This window comes from Gobius niger (genome assembly GCF_951799975.1).
Source record: "Gobius niger genome assembly, chromosome: 13".
Taxonomy (NCBI): domain Eukaryota; kingdom Metazoa; phylum Chordata; class Actinopteri; order Gobiiformes; family Gobiidae; genus Gobius; species Gobius niger.
In genome coordinates this window covers 24,776,360-24,803,722 of record NC_136864.1, presented here as the reverse complement: position 1 = coordinate 24,803,722, position 27,363 = coordinate 24,776,360, and the positions used below count along the sequence as shown (strand labels likewise).

Here is a 27,363-nt window from a genome sequence, read left to right as displayed (position 1 = left end):
GGGTCCTCGGCGCAACAAGAGGGCTTTAAACTTTTCTTGTTGTTAATATTTGCCCCCGCTTCTCCCAGATCTCGCGACACATTAGTTGCCCCTGTCAGCGAGGTGCGAGTGTGCGCGAAGGTTAAGGTGCAAATTGCGCATCCCATCGCCTGCCCCCCTCCTCCTCCTCCTCCACCTCCACCACCTCCTCCACCTCCTCTCCAGAAAAAGTCGGCGCGTAAAGCTCCGCACGAGTGGATGTGGAGAGACGTTTTGAAGCGCTCGTTCCGCGACAATTTAAGGATGATACTCTTTGGATGTTTCCTCGTGCTCTGCGGGCTCACGCACGCCATGGCAAGTTATCCCATCTGGTGGTAAGTTGTTGCTGTTGTTGTTGTTATTTTTGCGCACGTATGAAAAGTACCCACAGCCTATCGTCAGCGCACACGGGCAGCGCTCCTGACGTTCTGACAGGGACGCGTTTCCTCAAGAAATAGAGAGAGACTGGGGGCTGAGGAGCTGAAAGAATTAAAAAGAAGTCTCGTGACACCTGAGAGCTTTGGGTGCGTGGAGAGTGGCCGCGGCGTCCTTTTGATCAGTTTGCCCGATGTTGTTGTTGCGAGTGCGGCAGGTGCAGTTTGCGTGGACACGTGAGGGGGGGAATTTCAAAATGCGGTACTATATCCGAGGGAAAAGTCGGAGATGAAGAAATGGACAGTAATTCAAGCGGTAAAAGGGAGGCAAATAACAAAAACAAAAAATCTAAAAGCAGAAGGCTATACACAGCACAGAGTCTAACATTATAGCACGACATTAGGCAGATGTGCGTTTTGTTCAAAAAAAAAATGTGTCTGTGGAAAAGAAAATTTCAAATAAATCAATCGGTTCGGTTCGGTTCGGTTCGATAAAACTAAAATCAACTTGAATTTTCTTGAATGTCTCTGGTGAAATAGTGCCTTGTGTTGTTTCGCCATCATTTGCTGGTTCGTCACAATTGTGTTAGGACATGTGTTTTTGTTTTTTGTTTTTTTTATGCCAAATTCACTCCATAATAGAACAATTTTATTATTTGTAATTTCAGGGAAAATGTGTGTAAAATGTTTAATTGTCAATTTTGTATATATCGTCAGCCACGTAGCCCAACTGCCTAAGTCATTTTGTGTTGTTAAAATGGCAATAAGAGAAAAACAATGTGTTTCCTATAAAACGTCTGTTTACATGTTTTCCAAAATTAAAAAACAAAAATGAGTTAGGCAATTATGCTATGTGGCTAACGATATGGGGGGGAAAAACTACTATTATGCTTTCCTACGTATCTTCTGTTTGATAACTTATTCTAAATGACCTGTGTTTGAGTCACACTGGGGGTTGTGAAGGAGGAACGAGCCTGCACAGACTTGGGGAGAACATGCTAACTCCAGGCAGGGGAAGGCCCGCTCATTCAATCAGCTCCCTTTGAGGAGACTGCTGCCACAGACTTTGGGGCCAGCTTTGAATGGGATCCAAAACTTTCCAAATTATCTTTGTAATTACTTCTTGTGTACGCTTGTTTACCAAACCTGCAGACTGTGACCAACATCCCTGACTCTGACTCAGTCGTGACTCATCTCAGAATATAGACTTTATGGATGATTGTATAAATAATTCAACTTATTTTTTTGTGCGTTCTATCCGAAAAAATCATATATCGATCTACAATTTCTGATAAATTACATACAATGCTGAGTTTAAACTTTTTTTGTAAGGCCTTTTGCAACATTTCTGGGATTATCATTTTCTACTGTTGAATCATTGAACTAACAGTGGGATCAAGGTCTTATGATTTGTCAACTTCACCGATGAGTTGTCTCTCCGTAATACGTAAATGAACACGCGTCGCACCAAGGAAAACGCCAAATTGATCATTCTGCATAATTCTCGATGACATTTTTCAAACCCAAACCCAAAACTCGGACAAATTCACCACCCGCCGAATCGATACTTCAGCGTTTCGAGGCCGGCGTTAACAAGGAGTTTCCTCAAAAGTCTGCGTGAAAGTGATTTGCGTTGACGCCATTTAAGTTGCAGTGCGAGAGTCGATAAATTGAATTGCGATACAAGTAAAAACTGAGGGGAATGAGCTTGCAGTGCACCCCTTTCGCACCCCTGTCAAACCGGGGCCTGTCGCTGAAAGACACTTTTCTGAAAAAAATCGGTTCTTGCACTTGGCTAAATGTTAACGTCACAGTGCATTATTTCTTATGAACATCCGGCGCAGACCTCTCCTTCCATCCCTTCTATTCGGGCAATATTGCGTTTGTCAATTATTTATTCATGCTGTTTTTTTTTATTTTTTTTATAGCGTACTGAAATGTTTGCAAGTTTGGCCGTTCAGACACTGGGCCTTTGCTTAAATGATCCCCCCCCCCCCCCCCCCCAATGCTAATTCTGATGAGGAACTAATTACACGCTCAGCTGGAAGGAAATCCTCTCAACACTGGCCCTTTGGACTGAGGCAATGGGAAGAAGTGGCCCTCTGGTTTGAGCCAAAGGATCGCCTCATAGTTCCTAATGCGTTCACATACGATCGGCTGAATTTAGATTTCGGCCAAACAAACGCACTTCAGGGGGATATTTGGGAACCTGGGCGCCTCTCTTAGCGTTTTTACGTAACTTATCTGGAATTACAGTGGGGGTATGATGAATCGTTTGGCCTTCGTTCAGCAAATTGGGTCCGACCAAGATTCAGAATATGTTTTGGACCCAGATAGAGCCCTATTGTACGTGTTTTCCGTGGTATTGGGGAAACCCGAGTTAAAGAAATGATGCAAAGACACAAGGGAGAACGTACCACACACACAGTACCGCCCCAAAATGAAGGGACAAACTTAGTAGCCCAGTTATTGTCTTGTCTTGTTATACTGATGCTTTGTAATGAAGGCAATTTAAGCACTAAAATGATCAGAATGAGTCCAGTGTGTGTGCATTGTGAGCATTGCGGAGATCCCTGGGATTTCTTAAGCATTTGTCCGCATGAAACAAACAAAAAATACTCCAGGGTTGTTATCGAATATAAACACAATAATGGGTAAAAGTTTAAGTAGTTTATTTTTACTATAACGTCTCTTTGTTTTCTGTCTAGCCAACAACTCAACATTCTAACCTACCTGACACTGACACCGGGAAACCATTCCGTCATCACAAATGCCAGGCTCCACTCGTGTACTTTAAGGTTTTGGCGTTGAATTGTCAAAGATTAAAAGCTAAACTAAACATTGGGCACGCTGTATTTGCTATTTCACCCAGAGTCTCATATTGCTGACGTCACGCGGCGCTGCATGTATTTCTGTATCATGGCAACTCATCCCAAGTCAAATAATGGGACGACTTTCAGGATTTCCCAGAGAGCATCTTCATTGTTTTGGGTATACGTGCCACAGCTACCATGCGTTGCGGGGGGGGTGGGTGGGGGGGTGGTGGTTTGCTCTTCGCCGTGGCACTGACTTGGCAAAATTTATGAGACGAATGTACTTCTAGACTGTGAAGAGCCTCTGCGCTGTTAATAGCATGATGAGCTGCAATCATGATTTGGCATGGAAGCAATGGAAACTCTAAAAGTCAGGCTTAGGAATTATGATGTGCAGAAATTGGGGCTTGTAGCGACCAAGAGCATGTAAGGTGTGCACAGTGTCTTTAAAATTTCTGATCTATATCAATGCACGCTTCCCCGATGGCGCTGCTGACAGTGCAGCACTCCATGGTCAAGTGCTTAAGTACAGACTGATGGCATTGTTCATTTACTACAGCCAATGCTTCAAAACGTCAAAAATAGTCATTCAGATTTGTGTTGTTTAGAATTTAAGACTTTTACAGTGGAACATTTCTGGACACCTGAGAGCTTGCACAAACACCTCAAGCCAATGTTGAACAATATAAAAGCACAGATCAACTGGCTGTTCCATCGATTTTCCATTGGTTTCGATCATAACATTTTATTTACTGTTAAGAGATGGTAGCCTGGCATCCACAATGATATCCTTCTGTGAGGGCAGAGCTTCCAAACTCAAACCGATCTGTGCAATCCGATCTGTTTATTTGTGGTCACGTGTTGTTCGCGAGCGGCGTCACTCTAACAACTCTAACTGTAACTATCTGTTGCTCTAATCGCCGGTAAATGACCAAAAAAACACATCGACAGAGAGTTTTGTGATGCATTAGCCTGTTTGAATGTTAACACAGAACCGCTAATAACATCGCTGATTGCCCTTCTCTGATTGGTTTAGCCCACTTCCTATTTGCGAATGTTTTCTGGAAATAGTTGATGCCGACTCTAACCGGACTCAATCGTTGGTACAGGAGTGAGTCTGGGTTTTTCCAGGCAAAAGGAGATGTTGCTTGTTGGAATTAAGTGTTGTAATGATGGTGATGGTTTTAATTGTCTACAACGATGTCCAATCCATGAAATAGTTGGGGAGTCAGTGTCCCTGTATTGATTCTATGATGTTTTCATTAAACAACAACCGAAACTTCAAAATGTCCAGGTTTCATCTTCATTTCTATTCATGATGAAGTCCAGTGCCCAGATTATCCAACAACACACCAAAAACTATAACATTAAAATGAATGAGTCAGAATCCGTGCCCCTGTTCTACAGCAAGACTATACTTTCACAAAGTACTTGGAACACTTGGCTGAAACTGCTAAATTTGCCACATTGAAGGATTTATTGACTTGAATTCACGTCCATCAATGAAAATAAGCTTGAATAATGCAGCTATGCGGTTGTAATATGAAATAAATAGATGTTTGGGCCGGTCATGATGGATTTTTGTTCTCCTCAAACTGACTGATCTAAAAAAAAAAAAAACATATATATATATTTTTTATTTATTCAATGCAACCTCCATCATAGACCTGTTGATTAACTTATAGCCCCAAGCCACCCAATTACTGCAGTTGGTTGCACTCTTTTGACGTCATAGAAATCTAAGTCTGCAGTTTAATATTGAGGTAAAGAACAGGCCAGAACTCTAAGGTATGATCAAGAATGAAAAATCAATAAATGAATGAGTAAACAATTAGCCCCCCCAACGTCTATACTGAACTTCCTCATCTTCTCGATCTCCTCCTGCCTAAACGGACGTTGATGTTGGACTCTTAGGACATCCGCGATACTCCAAAACCCCCTCCCTGCCCCCTCTCCTTCGGTCCACCCCGCCTCTGAAGATAAATACCTGGAGGTGAAAGCTTGCCGCGCATTCCTTCTCCCAAACATACTCTCTTGATGTCAAAGTCGACTCCAAGGCCCCGGGGCCCACCAGCGAAAAGTGGTAATTCGGAGGTACCCTGCATGGGCTTGCTGAAATATGCATTAAAAAACCTACGCGGGATGAGATGGAGCTTGGAGAGGTTTGCTAAAGTGCTGTATAGATTTTGAATGTGTACAACAGTTTGTGTATTTGAAGGTTGCAAGTTCTTCCCAAAGCTGGTCGATGCTTTGTGAATGTCCCCGACCAAAGTGATGGAACACAATCGTCCTGAAATCGTAAATCATCGCGAGTGCAACGTGCCCTGCAATTTGGTTACACAAGAAAAGCAAGAACCATTAGTCAGCTTCAATGAGACAGAGTGACGCATGGGGCTTTAAACGATACGAGCGGAGGAGATAAAAGGCGATTGACTCTTAAAGAAAAACAAATTAGAACTTGAAGTGGTTCATCTGCTCCGTTTTGTACAAGCTTGCAGTAGGAAGTGATGCATAGCCCACTACGGTATGGGTACTTTCGGCACTTTTGCTTTGTCTGGCTTGCTGCCCACCTTGATGAAACCTTTCAAGTTTTTCAACAGCTTTAAGTCGCAAGTCGTTGCAATTCTTTAGGTTCCCGAAATAAGGAAATCCAACCACAGCTCTCCTGCATTACGATATCTCTGAATGGAAGTTTGCCATCTCTTCCCATCTTTGAGAATTCCTGGTACAAAGATTGATCAGACAAGTGTGGTTTTCAATGGCTCACTTCCTCAGAGTGGTCAAGTGGTGTTGCCCTTCCAACGTCATTAGATGCAAAGGACTTTATTCGCCATTAGTGTTTTTAGATGACAACACAATAAATCAACTTGAGACACATAAGAGAGCATCGAAGTTGCAGTTTGCCACCCTCAGTTTTGACAACCTCTTCTTTCTCTGGGCAAAATTAAAGCATCAACGCCAGACTGACAAGCAACAAATCTGTTCAAAAATGCAGACCTGGGGCACTAGATTTCACCTCCTTCAGTTTCCAGTAAACACTTGTAAAAATATGCTTCGCTTTTTCACGAATGGCAGCTCTATACGCTCTGCAAGAGGCCTAAATCGCTGGAAGCCATGGATTGACAAGGGCCAACCAGAGGTCAGCCTGTAACAGCAGCGCCCCCGTTTACTGATGGACAACGCAGACACAACGCAGACAAACGCGATTTCCTATTACGTCCTTTCCGACTTGCCGCCACTTGCTCCTGGTGTGCAGCGTTTATGATTATCTCCACGCGGTCTGGTCTTGTAAGAAATTCTGCCGAAATCTCGCACCCGCACAGTACGGTTCAGTTGGCAGGTCAGCTGATGTCTTACGCACACCTTGACACAGAGCATTAAAATGTAATAATGGCGGTATTCAAGGTCGGTATGCGTGAATACATCGGCCAAAGGGTCACATGTCTGAGGAGGACAGCCCCGGGCCAGTGTCAGGGCCCAGGTAATCTTGTTGTGATCAGCAATTAGCCGCGGCGCAACACTGAATGGGTCAATACACAGAGAAGGTTAGCAAGCAACTTACAGGCTGCACACCTGCTCTACTGCGGCATTGTGGTCTCAGGTTTGATCACGACATTTTCTAAAAAAACTGTGTCATCATTTTATGCCTGTATATAGGCTATTGTTTATCTTCCTGTTGGCCAGTGTAGAGTTTATTAACTAACCCTAACCTTACCTTAGCCCTAACCTTAAGCATAGTGGAGTTTACAAACTCACCCTAACCTTACCTTAGCCCTAGCCTTAACCCTTACCCTTAGCTCTAACCTTAACCCTTACCCTTAGCTCTAACCTTAAGCATAGTGGAGTTTACAAACTCACCCTGACCTTTTTTAGTTTTTTGGTTTCTTTTTGAAAGACACTAGGTAAAAACAAACAAAGCTGTTCAAATACCTTACGCGTTTCGACGGACAAGGAACTACTTCCGTCTTCGTCAGAGGCATCTACCGACGTGCATGATGTGTCTCTTATTGTTGATGTTGTTCTTCCCTAACCCTAACCCCAAACCTAACCCCAAAACTAACCCTAACCCTAACCCTAACCCCAACCCTAACCTTACCTTAGCCCTAGCCTTAACCCTTACCCTTAGCCCTAACCTTAAGCATGGTAGAGCTTACAAACAGAACAGGCTATGCTTAAAACTATTGTCGGAATAGAGGTATCAAAAAGTGTTGGATTGTCGGGATGTCTAATGAAGGGTTGTGGGAATGACGATGTTTCGGATTGGTAGGTTGTCACAATTGAGGGTTGTCGGAAACACTCGTAACCCTAGGAAGTTAGCATCTTATTGCAATACAACATTGCATGCACAGAGCTCCATTCTGGATCTCGACTTCTGCAAGCCTGGAAACAATACTTGTTGTAAAGACAACTGAGACATCAAGCTTTGGAAAACATATTTCTGCCTATTATTCTGATTGAAACATTGGTCAGTAAAGCATGGTGTGAATTCCCCTGGTAGAGAGATTCTAAACTTTCCTCGGGACTTAAACTTAACTTAAACTAAACTAAACTAAAGAAGGGAATAAATGCATAAATAAATGATTAGCCTAAAGTTAAAAGATTAGAATTAAAGTGCTGTGCTTGCATCATCACCAAAAGAGTACAACGCGATCAATTTCCTTTTTTGGGTGTCAACTCCAGGATCAACTCCAGGTTGGATGTCTTAATTGAGCTATGAGCGGCGCTTGCGTAACCTGAAAACTTGATTGTTATCTGCGATCGGGGGCTGAGTCACGTGATTCGCAAAAACTGATGCGAGTCGCGGGCTGGTCTGCTCTGCCAACAGCTACTTTGTACCGTCTGTGCCGACGTGTGCCAAAGATAATTTGAACTCGGCTTTTAAACAGTTTACCTCACTCGTGACACGACCAAGTGGGCATAATATTTTTGGCAACGCTTAATTAATAGGTGCACGTCGGGTCACAAGTTCACTGGTTCAGCTCTGATATTATCCCGTAATAAAAAGCTTAAGAGTATCGTCCAAGTCAGCCCACTAATAAATATGAGGCTGACATCTCTTTGACAAGTGCCATTTATAATTGCAGCGTTTCCAAACTTGTGCACGCAGCCGTACAATGTCAGCGCATACCGGCAAACTTAATCGAGAGCGCCGAGAGAATGCAATAAAAGGCGCAAGACACACAGATGTAATCAGGGAACCAAGTTTGCACATGTCGGGGCCTAGAAGAGAAGAAAGGGCTTCGACTTGCGCGCTACAAGAGCTAATACACTGAGAGGTTTCAATGCCGGGGTTTAGACGCTCATTAGCCTAAGCTGACGGCATGTCGGAGTGTGCGGACAGTTAATAACAAGGCGAAGCTCTGCAGTTGTCAGCTTAAGGTCTGTATGAAGACCTCTGGATGGAGCGTGGACTTTCATCTCCACCAAAAGCAAGGCTGCTCCTGAAGTGGCAGGCTGCAATTTCAATAGGCACAAAGGCCAGGTGAGGTGGATCAGGCGGGGCACAGCTAATAATAGTCACACGTGTGATACCGCCAATAAACAAACAACGCAGACGTCAAATTACATAGAAGCAGAGGAGGGAAATGGCTCTTCCTCACCTTGTTCAATGACAGGGAGGTTTCATTGCGTCTCCACTCTAGTTTCAGCACATTTCCCAATCAGGACAACCAAACACAAGCAGTTACAACTTGTGGATGAGCAGCCTACAGCTAATGCAGCTAATAACCATACCCATTATGACATTTCATCTCTAACAAGACCTTGCAAAATGTACCTGCAACTTTGCAGATTGTGTTGCACGTCTTCATATTGTTTGGTGCACAAAACCACACAAATACCAAGCCATTATGCATGGAACTGGATAAGAGCTGTTTTGCCAAGATGTTGATCAAAATTGACTCCTACCTGAGCGACAGTTTTGGTGACCCCTGGCATAGAGGATGAAAGCACAAAAGCTAAAACATAGTTATAGCTACATTGATCAAATATTTGTTACCATTTGAAGGTTTTTTTTTAACGTATATATTTGCTTGATCTTAAACAACTAATATCCAGGTCCGTATGCCCTCCAATTGTGCCATTTGGTGAATTCCTAATCGTCTCATTTGTCAATAGTTGCCTTACCTTTTTTACTAAAGATTGAGTGTCAATTTCACAACAGGTTGGGTTGCCCTCCAGCTACAGTGTTTCAGAGTTTAATGGTTTCAAGGTCACAATGGTCAATGGTCACAAGTGATATTTAGTCTGGGGACCAACAATTCATTTTCTCATAGGAGAGGTGTGGTTTACGATTGTCCATAGCCGTTTATTGGGCGCCACAAATGTCTGTCATATATGTCTGCACGTAGCCACAGCCAATCGTATCAATTGTATCCGATGACGTATGGCGTACCCGCTGTAAACTTTCTAGCTAAACTATTTAGAACACGGCCTAAAGCTTGATTGAAAGATGGCGTTGCATCTGCTGCTGTCATGTTGGATCTGTAAATAAACTTTTATTCATTTTTTATCTGTAAACTAACTACAAACTTCCGTATGTCGAATAGCGCGTCATCATCCTGCCGTCCCTCCTCGTTCTGTGATTGGTTCCCAAATCCATGCGAAAATTTCAGCCATGGGCTCCAGGCTGCTGTGCCGTTCGAAATGACTCGAGCGCACACAGCAGTCTGCCGTTAGCCATGAAACTGAACAAAAAGATTATCATATTACTACATTGAAGTTTAGATTTTAGTTCTTTATTTTAATGAAGTATTTTTGCCTCGCTACTACCTCTTGATTGAAATGTGGCACTTTTGTACTTTGCTACAATGAGGGACAAATAATGGTTAACTTACTTTTCATCTAACTACGTATAAAACATGTTACCTCTGTTAGAGAAACTAAAGGGGAAAAAAGTACTTGAAACATTTTTCTGTTGTCCTTGCAGGTCACTAGCAGTTGGTCACCAGTACTCATCGCTGGGCACGCAGCGCATCTTGTGCGGCAGCATCCCCGGCCTGGTGCCCAAGCAGCTGCGCTTCTGCAGGAACTACGTGGAAATCATGCCCAGCGTGGCCGAAGGTGTCAAGATCGGCATCCAGGAGTGTCAGCATCAGTTCAGAGGCCGGCGCTGGAACTGCACCACTGTCAGCAACAACCTGGCCATCTTCGGACCGGTGCTGGACAAGGGTAAGGACAGAGGAAAAGAGAGGAAAAGTTACTCTTCCCACAGTCAGTCAAGCTGTAAGTGATGAAAAGCGACACTACTCCTTGTTGAATTGATTTTTTGGCTACTCTACTTCTCTGTATTCTGCCTGAGTTGTCTCTTTGTCATGGGAAGTTATGAAAAAGCATAGGAATTGTCAGTTTCTGTTTGTATTTGATAAATGAAATTTGAGTTTGAGACATCAAGGCCTTAAAGACTCTGGAATAGCCTGTCAAACATTCAAAGAAAGAGGCTATTGCATTTCTGTTCTAAAGTGATGTAGCCCAGAAAGACATTCCCTTGGAACTTAGCCCTACATAATTAATAACAATTCCAGCACATGACCATTAGACTTTCCTATGATAAAAAAAATGTGTTGCTGAAAAGCCAAATGTTGAAACTGTTTGTCAACGTCTAAAGCCAATGAACCAATCAGCATTGAAATGATAGACTTTTAAGGTTTCTACTTTGAGATCGTGAACACTTAATTTTCTGATTTATTATTATTTTTTGAAATCCTAAGCCCTATAACTGCACTCAGGAAAAACTTGTGTCTATAAACAGAGCACAATCTTCCCCATGTCTGACATTTGCATCTGAATAGCCGTGCTCCCCGCGCGCATCATTCATTTTGCTCATTCAAATCCATGTTCAAATAGACTTTGGGTTGAGCGAGCGCGGAGCGGTGCAATAATGTACACAATCAAGAGGAGAGAGTGAGTCGGGTCTTGTCAGAGTTTTCTTTTGGAGGGAATCCCCTGTGATTGTCTGGCCCTATGCTCATCTCAGGCGCATTACAGCAGACTTTACTGAGTTCTTCTCAGCACATTTTTCCCATTCACTTACCAGATGATGTATTAGCACTTAGCCTTATAGTAATTTGACTGTAATCATGGGCTCACGGCGCAAAAAATCCCCACTCTACAATGCACAATCGACAAAAGAAAAAAAAAAATCAAGGTTTAAGGTTTTGGCACATGCATAATAGGCCTATTTTAATATCATAACACAACATGTCATTGGTTCACATTTTCTATCTGTGGTTTGAGAGTCACGTGTGGCTCTTTAATCCTCAGCTCTGACAATTTGCTGAATGTCTCTCCCCAGTCTGTCCTATGTACTAAAGCGTACAGGCACAAAATGTTGAAGAAATGTAGTTTACTATTGTTAAGCACTGGTTCAGTTCAAACACTCACAGTAAAACATACAAATAAATGCATTTAATATTTTCAGAAAAATTCATTCTAGAACATTACGGGTTAATATTTTATTAGTGTGGGTCCACCAAAATACACAGGACCCAAAAATGTTGCGCTGCACCCCTGGAGAGATTTATATTTATTAAAACTGATGTATCCATGGTAACGCAGGACAGTCAGCACCGTACAGCTTCCCATGGATTACGCAGAAACTGATCGATATCTGTCTCTAGAAGTTTGAAACCACTACCACAACTAAAACCAAATCGGCTTTTTGGTCACTTACATTCACACTGAAGGTTTCGAACATTTACATGTCATCTTTTAGCTGCTAGAAGATGTCATTTTAGACCTGTAAGCTAACCATAGTTGCCAATCATTCGTTAGCATTTTAGGCATAATACATCGTAATATTATGCTAATGTATTTGGTGCAGTACCCAGTTGTTGTATTCAGAGTTCAGGTTCAGTTTGACATTTTGGCATTAGAAACATCATCCAATATGGAGGCAGGTGGCGTTCTAGTCACGTGACTCCCAAAAAAACGATAGTCCAAAATCATTTGTGTTTATGCCAATAGATGGGGTTGCATAATGTTCTGAGTAAAGCTTTTTTAACAGTGCAAACTTATTTTTCCGCACAACCTTTCACTTATATATTAGCCTAATTACTTAAACTGACTGGGGTTAGAGACCAACTCTCTGGGGTGGTGTATTTTGTTGCCCCCTGACAATGCAGTGAGCGTCCCAGCCTTATCCGTAGACACAGGGGGGGCGGAGGTTAGGCGGGCCAATTGCTTTTAATAAACTCAGTTCGTCGAGGTGCTTTAAACCCAAGTAGGTGGCTAACGATAGGGGTTCTCCTCTGGAGCCCCATTGTGGTGCAAAACGCCAAGCGCATCCCTAAATCGCGGGTTCGTGAGGGGAAAAGGGGAGGCTGCTACCGAGGCTTTAGTAAATCATTTAGATTGGATTAAGGTCACTCAGGCCCTTAATAATGTGAGGGGTCGAAGTGGCTGGATTAAGTGCCATTGTCCCGGGACTGTGGAGAAGTGACTAGGGGGCTCACGGGTCTTTGGTCTTTGATAGAACTTAAGTCACCAGAGGTTCCCATTTCATTGGATTTTGATTGATGCCAGGGGTTTGTCCATGCCTCCGCTCCATTGTCCGCGCTGGTGTCTGTTTGTCTGAGCCGTGTGTTGGACTCTTCCTGTCTTTTAAGGCCAGGGCAAAAGGATGAGAAAGCAGCTTTATTGACTTAGAGGCTTAGCATGGATAGCCTTTTACTGACCAGGACTTCCACGCCTCATCCTCTGACACATAATGGAAAATTATGGTTACTAGCCCTTGTTTGGGAATTGGTGCAGAAATCAAATTAATATGATGGAAAGAATGAGGCCTACAACAGATAAATAAAAAAGGAACCTTTTGTATTTACGTCCAACATCATTTGGATGGTAATAAAGCTAAATTGAGCAGGGAAAGGAAGCCATTGATTCACTAATTGGAAGAACGTTGCTTAAATATCAATATTTCAGTCAGAGAGACAGTACCAAAATACACTGCCTGACCAAAAGAAAGGTGTCCACCTGGATTTAACTAAGTTTTCTGATCTGGAGTTGCTGCCGTTGGTCAAGTCTAGGTTCAGAGAATGAGATCAGTTGACGACCTGAGCATCCTGAATAACATCAATGGATTTCTTCTTCCCTGATGGCATGGGGATATTCCAAGATGACAATGCCAGGATTCGCTAGGCTCACATTGTGAAAGAGTGGTTCAGGAGCTTGAGACATAATTTTCACCCATGGATTGGCCACCACAGAGTCCGGATCTTAACATCATTGAGGATCTTTGGGATGAAATTGTGTTACAATCCACTTTTACATTTTTGTTTTAAGGCTTTTATTTCCTTTCTTCTTCTTCTTTTTTACATTCTTTCATTAATGCAGCAGTTAATCCCCCTTATGTTCTTTCATCTACTTGTTTTCCAGTTTTCAAAGTCATGCCCTCTTAGCACAAGGGCCTTTAGAACTTGTAAAAGCAGCTAAAGGGACCTATCTACATGTTTTTTGTACACTTCAACACTACACCAAACATGAATCAAACTGAAACAATTGTCTTCCTTTTGATAATTGAGTATAACAATTGAGATCAACCCAAAGTTGTTTACGCACATAGAAAGTTTCCCTGTCTGTGAAGAGCCTCTCGCCTCTTCAGCGCTCACATGTTCTCCTACCTGCACTCTCTCCACACCCCTGCGCTTGGCCCTTTGCCTTTGGGCTACGTCTGCGTCAGCACTCATTAATTTACATTAACCAAAGTGTCAAAACATGCACCGCTGGAATCTGGCCGTGATGAAAGGCGATGGAAGGCTGCGCAGGTGTTCTCGGCCCCGTGAGCCAATCCCAGCACTCCTGCCGCATTTGAGGTATTTACTGAAGACCGACGCGCGATACGACTATAATCAGGCCTGACTTTATGAGTCATGATAGAATTAGTGAGGGGAGCGTGGCCCAGGGAAAAAGGAGACGGTCACAGTGTTACAGGTGTTACCGAGCCACACAGGTACAGGCCTGTAGTGCCTCATACATACACAAACCATTACGTTCAAATGAGTTTCATGCTGGAACACTGTATGAAAGGAATATCAAGAAAGGTTACATAACCCAAATTCAGCATGTTCATCTAGATCTGAGTTACGATTTAGTTGGGTGTTTGACTTGTTAGACGATTTCACTTTTTCTCTGATGTTTCGGATGTGTTTCAAACTTTCAAAACAGCGCTTTGTCCTTTTGGTAGTTTTATTTGATCATTTCAAGCAAGAAAAAGTGTTTATATAAAGGGAGTCTAAAAGTTAGAGCTACTCGCAACTAGATTAATGTTCTCGTGATTTAAACCCATACTTGATGTTATTCAGTTTTTGTTGTGAAGGAAGACCCAGTGACCTCTTGTGTGGGGCCAGGCCAGATCCATTCAGTTTGAACTAGTTTATATCCCCTCTGGGAAGTGTTGCCGTAAATCATTAGAGTGACGTTTTTGGATTTTCTTTACACACCGAAGCGCTGGCAGTTCAAACTAGGAAACAGAGAGCCACAGAAGCTAGTCATTTTATGTGTTTAGTTATAGGATGTATTTACAGAATGGCAATTGTGCGACAGTTAGCAATGCAAAGTTTCTTGTTTTGGCACTGGCTTTAAGAAAGAAAAGAACAATGCATCTCTTGGAAACTTTCAAAAACCATGCATCTAGCACTAGTTAAAGCCATTACGAACATGTCATAGCGGTCTAGAGCGGTTCCTCCTAAAGGGACTTGAAACGCAAACTCTCAGGGGGCCGTCCCACCCTAAACGAACTGATCTCAAATGACCATTACCGTCAAGTTTCGAGGGACATTTTCTGGCGCCGCAGCGAGCCTTCCCACCACCCCTACCAAGCTGCGAGAGAGGTCAAATTCAGCAATTCCCCCGGACAAAACGGTAGACTTGACAGATTCGCGCTCTGCTCCTGTCGTCTTCTCTCCATGCCTCGGTTGGTTTCCTCCATGTGCTGCAGTTTTCCCTCTTCCACTTAAAACATGCATAGTTGGAAAGGCAAGTTTCTTTTTGTAGAGCGCGATTTGTACGCCGAGCGATTCAAAGTGCTTTACAGAACGAGACGACATAAAAACGACATCTAAAAGTCAACAAACAAAATAAATAAATGAGGTGCAGATAAAGTAGTTATTGTATGCACAGCTTTAAAAAAGACTGTTTTCATCCATCCCCCTTTGACTTTTCGACATTTTGCCACACTATGGACTACAAACATAAATATATTTAATAGAAGTTTTACGTAAAAGACACACAATCGTGAATATAAAACTGAAAAATGGGGTTTGCAAAAGTTGAAGGAGGACAGATGCTTATGCAACCCACTGTAGTCAGACTTGAGGCCTGTCTCACATCTTCAGGAAGACACGCAACCTCACCGTAGTTAGTCCTGACTCTGGGAACCAGCAGGAGACCACGCCCTGAGGTTCTCAGACCCAAGATGGTTCATATGGCTGTCACATGTGAGAGATGTACTTTAGTGTGGCCATACCGCCTATGCTATGCCCAATCCCGTCAGACCTTGGAAGCTAAGCAGGGAAGGGCCTGGTCGGTACTTGGATGGGAGACCGTTTAGTAACACCAGGAAGCCTAGTGAGTGAGTGAGTGGTTGGTGGTGGTCGGAGGGGCCGATGGCGCAGACTGGTTGCCTCGCTTCCGTCAGTTACCCCAGGGCAGCTGTGGCTACAATAGTAGCTTACCACCACCGAGTATGGAGTGAATGAATAGTGCAATATAAAGCGTCTTTGAGTGTCCAGAAAAGCGCTATATAAAACCAATGCATTATTATTATTGTTAGTGCTAGACCATAAAGAGACTTGTAACAAGCAGAGCTCTTTTAAAGTCTGTTCTCTGAGCGACAGGAAGCCAGTGAGTGCACAGACCAGAGCGCTGGACAAATATGATCGTATTTTTAAAAACGTACGTTACAAAGCACTGTTTAGATGCTTGAGCTTGCATTTGCTAGCAAGTAACAGACCTTTTTGTCGTAAAACCCAGCTGGAATTAGAATACATTGTTAACTTTGTGTTTACATGTTGAACCTTGGGATTTTGAGTGCAGTTTTATCCACCTATTTCCAAAACTCATTTTGCATCAATTTCCCCGAGCAGTTGTTGTCGGGGCTGTGGGCTGCGACCTGTAACCGGAGGATGAGCGCGTACAACCGCTAAGGATGAGCCGGGAGCTGTAAGCCCTTTCGGGAGACGTATGGCCCTCCGAACCGGGGGTGTAGGCTATCATTAACCACTGCCCGGGAGAAAGAAGGTCTGTGGTAAATGGGCTTGATGGGGGGACCTTAGCCCTACTCCCCAGTGTGCGCCGCTCCGAGCACAATATCTTCGCAACCATGAGATTAAGCGAAAGAAAAAGTGCTCTTCCCCATTCACACGCCCTTTAGATTGTTTTATTAAACCATTTGAATAGGGATTTCCCCCCGTCTGCCGACTAGCGCGGTCCGGCTAGTGCATAGTTCTGTGTTGCTATGACTTAACTTGGTCCCCACTAATCACCAACCAGGGCAAATTTCATATAAAATATCTGGGCCCATTGTGGAGCTAACGCAGCGTGACAGTGGCAGCACAATAGGGGATTGAGCCCCCCAGCAGGTCGCAGGGACCACTTTAGGCTGATAGGGTCTGGCAGAGTTTAGCCCCGTCGCAGGAAAAGTGTCTGGAAAGCTCATAAATGGGTCATAAAAGCAAGAAAAGATGTGCTGCTAATCCTCGGGCTGGTGTTTTCCGAGGTGAAGCAAATCCTCTCAGTGCTATTAGCAAGCCATGGCCCTTCAGCCCCACGGTGGGACTTTTGGGGAAGCTGGTGATTTGTTGTTGAAAAAAAAAAAGTAAAGTAAATTAAACTTTATGACAGTGTTGGACTGCATGAGTTTGCACAAATATGTAATTGCTACTGCTTCAAAGGAGCCCCACCAAGGCTATATTTGCAATTTGAATGGTTTGCAAAATTCCAAGTATACATGAGAATTAATTTCAGCAAGGAGAGAGCTTAAAGCCGCGTTGTAAAGTTCACTGAAAGGATGCTGTATATTTTGGACCCCTGCAGGTGCAATGACGATCGAACGCAGTGAGGCTCGAAAATGAAAAAGACAGAATGAAGAAGTGGATAGAGTGTGTTTGTGTGAATGGCTAATGAGGTGATGGGTTGAGACGCACAGGTCGGTGATGGGCAGTGAGCGACAGGTGAAGCTAATACAGGTTGTTTGGATGAATCTGATACTTAGTTGTATTTATCTCAATCATGTTCTGGCCAAAATAGACAAATGGTGTGTGCATTGTACTGAAAGTGCATATGTCAGGTTTTAATGCTTTTGAAAAATGACTTTTTAGATGGATAACATCTGTTGAAAGTAATAATTATTTTATTTTAGTGAAGAAGCAATTTTAATGAATTGTTGGGAATAAAAGTTATTTTTATTTTATTTTTCAAGCCACTGACAGGAAGTGACATAGATAGAGGTATGATTTCTATGGTTTGGCCTCTCATTTTCCATTGACATAACATGGCTGCACGGCAACAGTTTCAAATTGTCCATTTATGTCATTTTAGCAAAATCTTAATATAATATATGTGTGTTAACATACAGTAGTTAACAATGAGTCATATGCACTTTAAGGGACTATACAGTTTAAAGTGTTTAAAAATGTTAAAATTAAGTATTTTCCTCCCCTTACATGTTCCAGCCATGTCCTATTGTGTAGAATGGGCCCCGACCTATTCACCACAACTGCCTCTAAAATCCTGCACTGTCACTCAAAACTTTTACCATAGCTACTATACTACTATAGAGACTATAGAATACTATAGAGACTGCAGTTAAGACCTGCAGTTAAGACCTGAGGTGGCAGTAGTGAGCATGAAATTACCAACTTGCATCTAGTCTCTTTAAGGGCCAATACAATAATAAAAAGAAAAAAGAAAATAATTTTTTGTCGTATAAATGAATGATAATATGTGTCATGAATACACACAATTGGAGGCACTCTACTTTCGCTCCTTGCAGATCTGACAAGCACTTGTCATGTCGTTACCTTTTTTGTGATCAATAATAAAAGATGTTATCAATATGTTTCCAAATGAAGTTGAAAGCCCAGTTTGCTCTTGTTGTCATTAGCCCATTTTCGATGCAACATAGCATCATAGTGCAAACAGTGCGCTGGCTAACTGCAGAGGCGAGCTCGACTGTTGTGCAAGACATGAGTGACAGACAGGGTTAAACTGTAATGAACATCTAAGGTCTTCATTTCAGCAAAAAAGTTAAAAGATAGTATTTGCGTGCCATCACCTTTCCTAACTCAGAGTCAGAGAATCTTTTTGACTTTCCACTCTGTAATGAAGTGAATGTAATGCTCTGACCATTCAGCTGTGCAGAGTCTGACTGCACCGAGCCCTTCTCTCGCTCTCAGGGGCTGGGTGGTGGAAGATGCCAGCAAGACCTTTTCTCTTGCATCATTGTTTCTAATGCCCTTTTGTCTCCGAACTGGTTGGAACCTGCTGTAAGGGAGGAGCTCATACCCTCAGCTTTATGCTCACCGCTTTTTTTTTTCCTGCTCTGCCTGCGCTGTTCTTGTTCTGTAGATATAAATATAGACAGGCTCGCTCCATGTTTGTATAGGCGTCTATTTTAAGCCAAGCCGTAACGTAACCACTAAGCCTTTGACAGGTTCAATGCACCTAGCATGTATGAAGGGTGAGTTTGTCGTCTTGAATTTGAATTTAAAATTTAAGGAAACATCAACAGGAAAATCTACAATTGTTGAAATCCCTCATTTTTGATAGCAACACTGTCGAAATAAGATTCTAAATTCTTATTAAGGTTGAGATTGAAGTTGATGCTAGTGTTTGTTTTACATCAAAAGACCAAATGATTACAATGGATTAACCCTACATAGTAAAAACTTAAAGGTGCACTATGCAACTTTTTATGTGACAAAAAAAAAGACTTGATATTTGCGTGTATTTGACCTTTTAGTGACTCAGAGGCTATATGGGTACAGCATGGCACCTTCACTTTTCCTCACAGTGGCCTTTATGACACTCCAGGATCAACTGTTTGGGGGTTTCTGGCCAGTTCCTGGTACGAACCTCGAAAAACATTTGATCCTGGAGCGTCATAGAGGCCACTGTGAGGGAAAACTGAGGTGCCATGCTGCACCCATAATGCCACCGAGTCATTAAAAGGTCAAATGCACGCAAATATTACGATTTTTTTTCACCTAAAAAGTTGCTTAGTGCACCTTTAAGTGTTTTTGAAAATTGTCAATGGATGCTTGTCATTTTCTCTTTGTGTAGTAATGTTTTTAATGGCCAGATCAATATAGTGCAATGAAAATATCTAGTCACTCCTTCTTGGTCAAATCGACTACACTGGTATCTCATACAGAGACAATAACTTTTGAGAAACATGAATACATGTCAGAAAGCATGCAGCTGTGGGATACTTACTTACAGTATATGTTAAAAAACTTTACTCAGGCTGTATATGCTTCACTATAGAGGAAACTTCTGGCTAAATCTTAAGCTGTTTATCCTCTAAGCTAAAGGCTAGCGTCACCATCTGAACATATTATTTTATAAGCACGCTCGGCTTGACGTTTAGTTTTCTTCCATCTTTGGAATCTTGTTTTATTTCATTTTTATTTCACTCAAGAAGTAGTCTTTACCATAGGAATACATCCATTAGCCTGTTCAATATATTTGCACTATCCCATTAGCCTAAGTAACTCATGCCCCTAGAGGCCACAAGAGCCACTGCAGGTGTCATAGCATGTTGCAGTTTTTTACTCATTAATTGTCCGTGAGAGTAAATACTACGCTGACAGAAAAGACAAAGGGAGAGAGGGATATTGTACATCCAATAACACAATGGAGATCTTTTTTTTTTTCATTCAGACTTGACTGTAAACTGTTTAAGTGGCGCTAGCCCGCAGTTAGCTTTGCCCGTTGGCGTGCTAGCTTCTTCTTCGTGATTCCATTAGTGTGTATTGGTGCCTCCGACCCGGTGGCAGTTGCACCGGTGGTTTTCTGGCCAAAGACACCAGGGGGAGATGAATCATCCCATTAACACTTGCATTACCCCCAGAGGGATTACGAAAAGGATTTATTTAAGTAAACAAGTTACTCAGCACTGCTTTAAACATTGCACATCTTCAGTCCAGATGTTTTCCGCTGTTGTCAACCCATCAGTCACATTTTGGGTGAGGTCAAAGTCTCGTTAGAAATTTATGAATGTTAAAAGTGGACTCTGAGCTGAATCATATGCCGTTAAGCTTCTGCTTTTTGTGGGCTTAAATACACATTCAACACCCACTGAAAATCATGTTAAAGGTACACTGCGTAACATTTTGGACTATACTGTTAAAACATGCTCCTAATGACACAGAAAATGCTGTTGCTGCAGTGTGTAATAAAAGAATGGACTTGGATGGGAAACTAATCTGTTCAAATTCTACAGCTTTCGTCACATCTCCATGGAGACGAGCTGGAGACGTACCCACTCCCAGTAACGTTTACAGTCATATCTTAGCAGGGGTGAGCCTCATAAATGTTTGTTTGTACATTTATGAGGTATTTTTCAATGATGAATATATCACTCATAAAATATTTAAAGTATTTCAATTTTATTTATTGGGTAAAATTCTACGCGGTGTGGCTTTAATGATAGAGAAACCGCAGAAATTACATAAATGCCATGAAACGGACATGCCATACTTTAAACCAGGGCCTGGCTTCACCATCCATTTGTACGGGGATAGAACGCTCAATTCAAACAGGTAGCTAACAGAAGCTAACAGCATAGATACAGACGGCATCTCGTCATAGAAGGGGGCGTGGCCTCGCCAAGGGGGAAAATAGAATCTTTAGAGAAACACAATTTTCCGCTCTTTTTTTTTACCATTTTCTGGTGGAATATGAACTTATTTTTCACATATAAATAAAGTCAAGTCTAAATCAGGTCCATATGGATATTTTCTCACAACAGATTGTGCAGTAGAAGTGAAAAAACGTCAGTTGTTGCTAGCGCTAGCAAACCGTTAGCATTAGCCCGATGCTAACATGTAGCATCATCTTAGCATTTTCCGTTTTTTTTTAATGTATCTATGGGGTGTTGAACCACTTTGCTCCTCCCCATGTCTTTGTATCTTTATTTAGTATAAACTATATTCATATTTCAGCGTTTGTTAAAGTAGTTTTTGAATAATTAGAGAAAGTTTAGATTTTTTCAAAATTGTTTTCCCCCTTAACTGTTTTCAAACATGACCATATATGGGCGATTCCAGAGATGCTGCCTGTATCTATTTCTGTAATTTCTCTGACGAAAACCATCAATGATTGAATTGCTTGTTGTTATTGTAATGGTTCTAATTTGACATCAGTTGAAACTCATGCATTGGCCCTTAAGAATTGCATGAAATGACATGAACGCAACCAATGACGCAATTGCAAGGAAGCAGCTCAAGCATACACTGTATACGTCCACATTTGCTGGGCACTACTTTCATTAGCTCCGTGACCTGCCCTGGTGTGGGGCCGCTTCCTAAAACGTTCAAAAGCCTCATTGAGTCTCCTAATGATAGGCCTGTCAGATGGGTTTCTTCCTCTCATCTCGCTGGAAGATCCTGATCCGCGTGAGTCATCCCTGTGCTATGTCAGACGCACAGACAAACCCGAGGTCCTGCCGCTGTTGCCCTAATTCAGACACAAGGCCATTGAAGTCTGGGCTACACCTCCGCCTCCATGAGCTCAACAACACCGCAGACGATTATAGACGAGAGCTAGACACTTGACAGCTCAGTTTGAGGTAGCCTTTCATAGACGCAGGGACTGGCCCAGCGACAAATCAATCATGGTTACAAGCACGAAAAGAGTTCTCTGTTTTGGGTTGACGAAAGGTACTTACTTGAGATACTAGTAGGCATTTGCGCTTCACTAATTGAATCCTCCGTCTTTATTTTGTTTCAGCCAATGTTTCTCAGCTATCTCTCTAATCTTCAATGTTTCTAGAGTTGGTATGCTTTATATGACTTCGACGTTGTTTTCATTTGTCCCTTATCACTTTATATATTTTTAATCTCTTCTGTTCTTATTTTGCAGCGACCCGTGAGTCGTCGTTCGTCCACGCCATCGCCTCTGCCGGGGTGGCCTTCGCAGTGACCCGCGCCTGTTCCGAGGGCTCGGCCACCATCTGCGGGTGCGACACGCGGCACAAGGGCCCGCCCGGCGAGGGCTGGAAGTGGGGCGGCTGCAGCGAGGACGTGGAGTTCGGCAGCATGGTGTCCCGAGAGTTTGCCGACGCCAGAGAGAACAGGCCTGACGCGCGATCGGCCATGAACCGGCACAACAATGAGGCGGGGAGGGTGGTAGGTGCAATCGTTGATTTTGGATAAACATTCACAAACTTTCACAACTCCATCCATCCATCCATCCATGTTCTTTCACTTTTCCGTTTAAGGGTCGTGGGGGCAGGCTTGTTTTACTTAATTGTCCCCATTTAGAAATGTGTTCTCTGTGTTTGACCCCCTCCTTCAATGCCACTGGGGCAGGGAAGCGCAGTGCCGGTGGAACAATCCCAAGATCTTGAGCCGGAGTTAGGATGTACAAATTGGAGGATTACAGTATTGTACATGTTTTTGAATTGGTTGAAGCTTCACACTTTTAATAAGGCATATCTACATACAAAGCATTTACAAACACTAGTTAGTTGTCATGAACTAATACAAAACAAAGTACATGAACAAATTATGAAAACATATTCAAAGAACGGAATTAATGATGGATATTTTAAACACAATTTGAAATATATATCATTAACTCCGTGCTTACTATCTTGTTTGTAAACGCTTTAAAGTAATGCCTGATCACTTTAAAGTGTAACTGATGTGGGAAGCCAAACAATTTGAGGAAAACCTACCCAGATGTGGAAAATTTAATACAGGCGCTGTCTGGGAATCCGACCCAGGACTTTCTGTGTGGCAAAAGTGCTAACTACTGAGCTACTATGCAGCCTTGCCGATTACCTTTATCCTTTCATCAATGATCTTCTATAGCGACAATAAAGTTCCTTAAACTCAAACTGAAATAAACCTAAATGAATCTAATCAAATCATTAAAAGATTTCAGTATGGACATAATTCAAGGTTGACAAGCAGCGTTCACCAACCAGCCAAAATGATTTTGTAAAGCTTGCCAGAACACTATCACATATCACTACATCAATCAAAATCACACATTTTTATCTCTTTTTGAAGAGTTGGGGAAATTGTTGGATTGCAGACATTTAGAGATGGGTCCCCGGGCGGAGGTTGTTCCAGGGCCAACTGTAGAAAGATGGGTCAAACACAACGGACAAACAGACTCCCTCTCCTGACTTTACCTACGATCTCTAAGGTGCATGTCATAGAAATCATAGAAATGTAGCGTTAGTTCTGAGCCTGTTCAAATGGTTTGTGTTAGCCAACAGCTTCCTGGACCTGTTAGAATTCAGCATCAGTACACAAATGAATGGTGAGGCCAGGCCCAATGTTAAAGTATGGCTAGGTATGAGATGTCCGTTTCATGGCATTTATAGTATTTCTTTGGTTTCTCCATCATTAACATATTATTAGATAACGTTTAGTGGCTATTGGATGGCTGTCCCACGAACTTAACTGAATATGATTTAGCATTTAGCTTAGAGGCCTTACATTGAATAATCATATTCAAAGTTTAATCATCAAACATGCTCTAACATACTGCAAAATACACATTTTCATATTTTCTAAAGCTTGTGCTGCTTTTTGTTGGTAATAATTGGAATGACTGACGCAGAGAAACAAAGACATTGTGTCATTGTACCTTTTGGCAGGGCTGTAGCGATGAAGGGGGACCACTGGGCATTTGCTGAGAGGCCCCAATTTGAAAGGGGCCCAGAAATATAATTCTTTAACACCAGTAAATAGACCAGCTAAAATTATTCTTTACGATCTAAAATGCACCAGATTGCAGGAAATCAAATCTGAATTATAAAAAAAATTCTTGGAGGAGGACCCCCAAACCCCCCCATCAGAGTGCCCTCTGATCCATCATGCAGCTCCTGATGTGCTCACGTATATTTGTTTTTGGCTTAGAATTTAATACGATTATGAGACACTATCGCCATGAAAAAGGCCACCCAGCTCAGGACCGACCAAAGTCTCACTCCAAAGTTTGGTGAAAAGTTGGCAGCCCTGGTATATGTGCAAAGGAATACGTTACGATCAAACTCTGCTTCTCCTTTTTATTTCTGCGGTGTAGGCTCTTACCGAATATGTCGATAACAAAAATACCTTTCCCCTTTTCTTCCCTCACAGTCCGTGAACGACAACATGTTCCTCAAGTGCAAGTGCCACGGCCTGTCGGGCAGCTGCGAAGTCAAGACCTGCTGGTGGTCTCAGCCCGACTTCCGGGTGATCGGCGACTACATGAAGGACAAGTACGACAGCGCCTCGGAGATGGTGGTGGAGAAGCACCGCGAGTCCCGGGGCTGGGTGGAGACGCTCAGACCCAAGTACAACTACTTCAAGCCCCCGACGGAGCGCGACCTGGTGTACTACGAGAGCTCGCCCAACTTCTGCGACCCCAACCCGCACACGGGCTCGTTCGGGACGCGCGACCGGGTGTGCAACCTCACGTCCCACGGCATCGACGGCTGCGACCTCCTGTGCTGCGGTCGGGGTCACAACACGCGGACTGAGAAGCGCAAGGAGAAGTGCCACTGTATTTTCCACTGGTGCTGCTACGTCAGCTGCCAGGAGTGCGTCAGGGTCTACGACGTGCACACTTGCAAATAAGACGCGCCGCCCGCTTGTGCGCTTTTTTTTTTTGTATTCACCAAAATGTCAGAGAGCGGTGGGCAGAAGACGCGGGGGACTGTAAAAACCTGTCGGGACTGCCTGTGAAGCCGGCAGAAGACACAAGTGCTTTTGTCTCCTCGCGCTTTGAAGCTGAAAGGAGTCGGCCTGCCTTAATCTACTGGAAAACTCACTGGTTATTGGGAGAGACGAGCCAGAGCCAGTAAAGACTTTTTTTTATGTTTTTGACGTAGGAGAAGACTGTGGAATGATAGACGAACACCATATTGGTGATGCCTTGTCTGTGTTTCCTTTTTTAAAGACGTTATAATGCTGCACTGCTAACTTTTTTCACACTAAGTGCTCAACCTCTCACAGAACTTTTTAGTACACACATGCATTCTCTTTTCTGTAGCAATACTTGTCTACTCCAGTCAGTCTGACTCATGGGAAAGGTGTCCACCCATCGCACCAGTATTCATTGATTCGCTGTGTGCCATTACGATACAAAAATCCCATGTGGATGAGTGTGCCAAGAGTGATTGGGTAAGAAGAATGCACTTGCACCTGAGTGAATGTAGTTATGACACTGTTTACATGCTCTTAAGCTAACACATTAACATTTGTCTTTTTTCTCTCAAACCAGTTATTGAGTGAAAACATCCTGTTACAAATCTTCCTGGAAAGTGAACACATAAAAATAGAAAATCAAATCCATTCATGCAGAGGTTGTCACAGCTCATTGGTCAGTTTTCTACTGTTTGTACCATGTGATTAACAACAACAAAAAGATGACCAAAGATTAAAATATTTCTCAGCTATTTCCAGAGAAACTAAATTAATCCACAAAAGGTAAGCACTTGTGTCCCAGTGACAATTAGAAGCTTGATCTGAGTCAGTATTAGCTGTGCCACTGGTGACTTATAAAAACACATTACTTGTTCCTGTCCAATTTCTTTGGCTTTTTTTTTTTTTTTACTAAAAAGCTTCTCCTGTAACATAAGCTCTGAACTGCAGTAAAACGTGACCAAAACCTGGGAGATAATTGTGTTGTTCCTGAACTAAACCAGCAGCATCATTCAGCTCTGTGTCCTAATGCTGCTACAGTGTGCCTGTGTCTGAGTCTAGGTTTTACTGTGTGTTTGTGTCTCTGTGTATATTTGTACATTGATTCTTTCTGTGAAAGACATATCTTTTTATAGTTGAAAAAAATGTGAAGTTTTGACTAATGCGTATAATAATATCCTGTTTAACAATTTAGACCAGTCGATATTTTGTTTTTGTGTAGTTGTTTTTGTCAAGCTTAACATCAGGCCAAACGTAAATTCTACTGTTCCCCTTTATTTGAAATGCAATTTTATTTATTGTTTGGAGATGACTAAACTACTGAGACGAAAGGTAAAAGATTGTGACAAAGTGCCATTTCACTGCTTGTGTCAGCATTGCTGATCAGTCATTGTTTACAGCCAACGCGCTGCTGTCTCAGGCCTGTGTTTGCCTACAAGATTCCTATCAAGCTGTTTCAATAGAAATGATTCCAGTTCTGCCATACACACACTTTGTACTCATGTATAATACGCTACTCATTCTCTTTGTCCTTGTTTCACTTTATACCTGTGTCTATCCATCCATGCATCATCGGCATGTCCATGAGTTCTAATTAATTATTCTTTTTTAAATCCAAAGTTTTGTACAAACTAGTTTGTGTCATGGATTTTAAAAGTTGTTTTTTATTATTATTTATTCTTTGCTGTGTACATATTAGCAAATGTAAATATATATTTCCGTAAATCCATTTAAAGCAGCAGTGTGACTGGTAACACTGTAGGCCTTTACCTCATCTTTGTTCTCACTGACTGCACACTGCTGTTTGTCCGACTGCCTCCCGTAGAACTGTTAACTCTGTAACATGAAAATAAAACTGCAGAAACAACTGAACACACTGAACATATTCTGGATCGCTTTTCTTTATTTTAGTCAATGCAGGTCAGTCGAGCCAGTGTCTATCAGTGAGGCTGACCCCTGAACGACCTGAGACCAAAGCCCTATGAGCATTTACATTCCCCCAGAGCTCATTTTATGGAGAAGTTTTCTATTATTATGCAACAGGATAAGAAAGGATTGGCCTTTTAGTTCAATTTAGTCAATTCAATTTTAAATGGCCTATTTGATATATTAAGCTTGAATTTTAAGTTCAGATGTTATTCACAACATGTAAGAAGTGAAAAACGTTGGCGCCATGTTTAAATAAGATAGATGCTTGTGGTATTTGAAAAAGGCAGATGTCAGGGCAGATTAGCAGCACAGTATGACTAGGCCTCGCCAGCTCAGACCAGGACCCCCAATCGCCTTTTAGCCCTTCAA

The 27,363-nt window shown here is 42.5% G+C and overlaps 1 protein-coding gene across 1 annotated transcript; it reads left to right on the top strand.

The window, feature by feature from the left end:
* The first annotated feature begins 210 nt into the window (after positions 1-210).
* wnt3a (wingless-type MMTV integration site family, member 3A) lies at positions 211-27,073 on the top strand. The gene is made up of 4 exons (XM_079569436.1): positions 211-353; positions 10,134-10,375; positions 22,286-22,551; positions 24,520-27,073. The coding sequence occupies exons 1-4, from the start codon at positions 238-240 to the stop codon at positions 24,997-24,999; spliced, it is 1,104 nt and encodes a 367-aa protein (XP_079425562.1). The 5' UTR covers positions 211-237; the 3' UTR covers positions 25,000-27,073.
* Positions 27,074-27,363: the final 290 nt, after the last annotated feature.

Excerpts from the sequence above, each read along its gene's own strand:
- wnt3a (XM_079569436.1), top strand. The coding sequence starts at position 238 with ATGTGGAGAGACGTTTTGAAGCGCTCGTTCCGCGACAATTTAAGGATG. Across the intron at positions 354-10,133 it reads GCAAGTTATCCCATCTGGTG|GTCACTAGCAGTTGGTCACC; the intron begins GTAAGTTGTTGC and ends TTGTCCTTGCAG. Across the intron at positions 10,376-22,285 it reads CGGACCGGTGCTGGACAAGG|CGACCCGTGAGTCGTCGTTC; the intron begins GTAAGGACAGAG and ends CTTATTTTGCAG.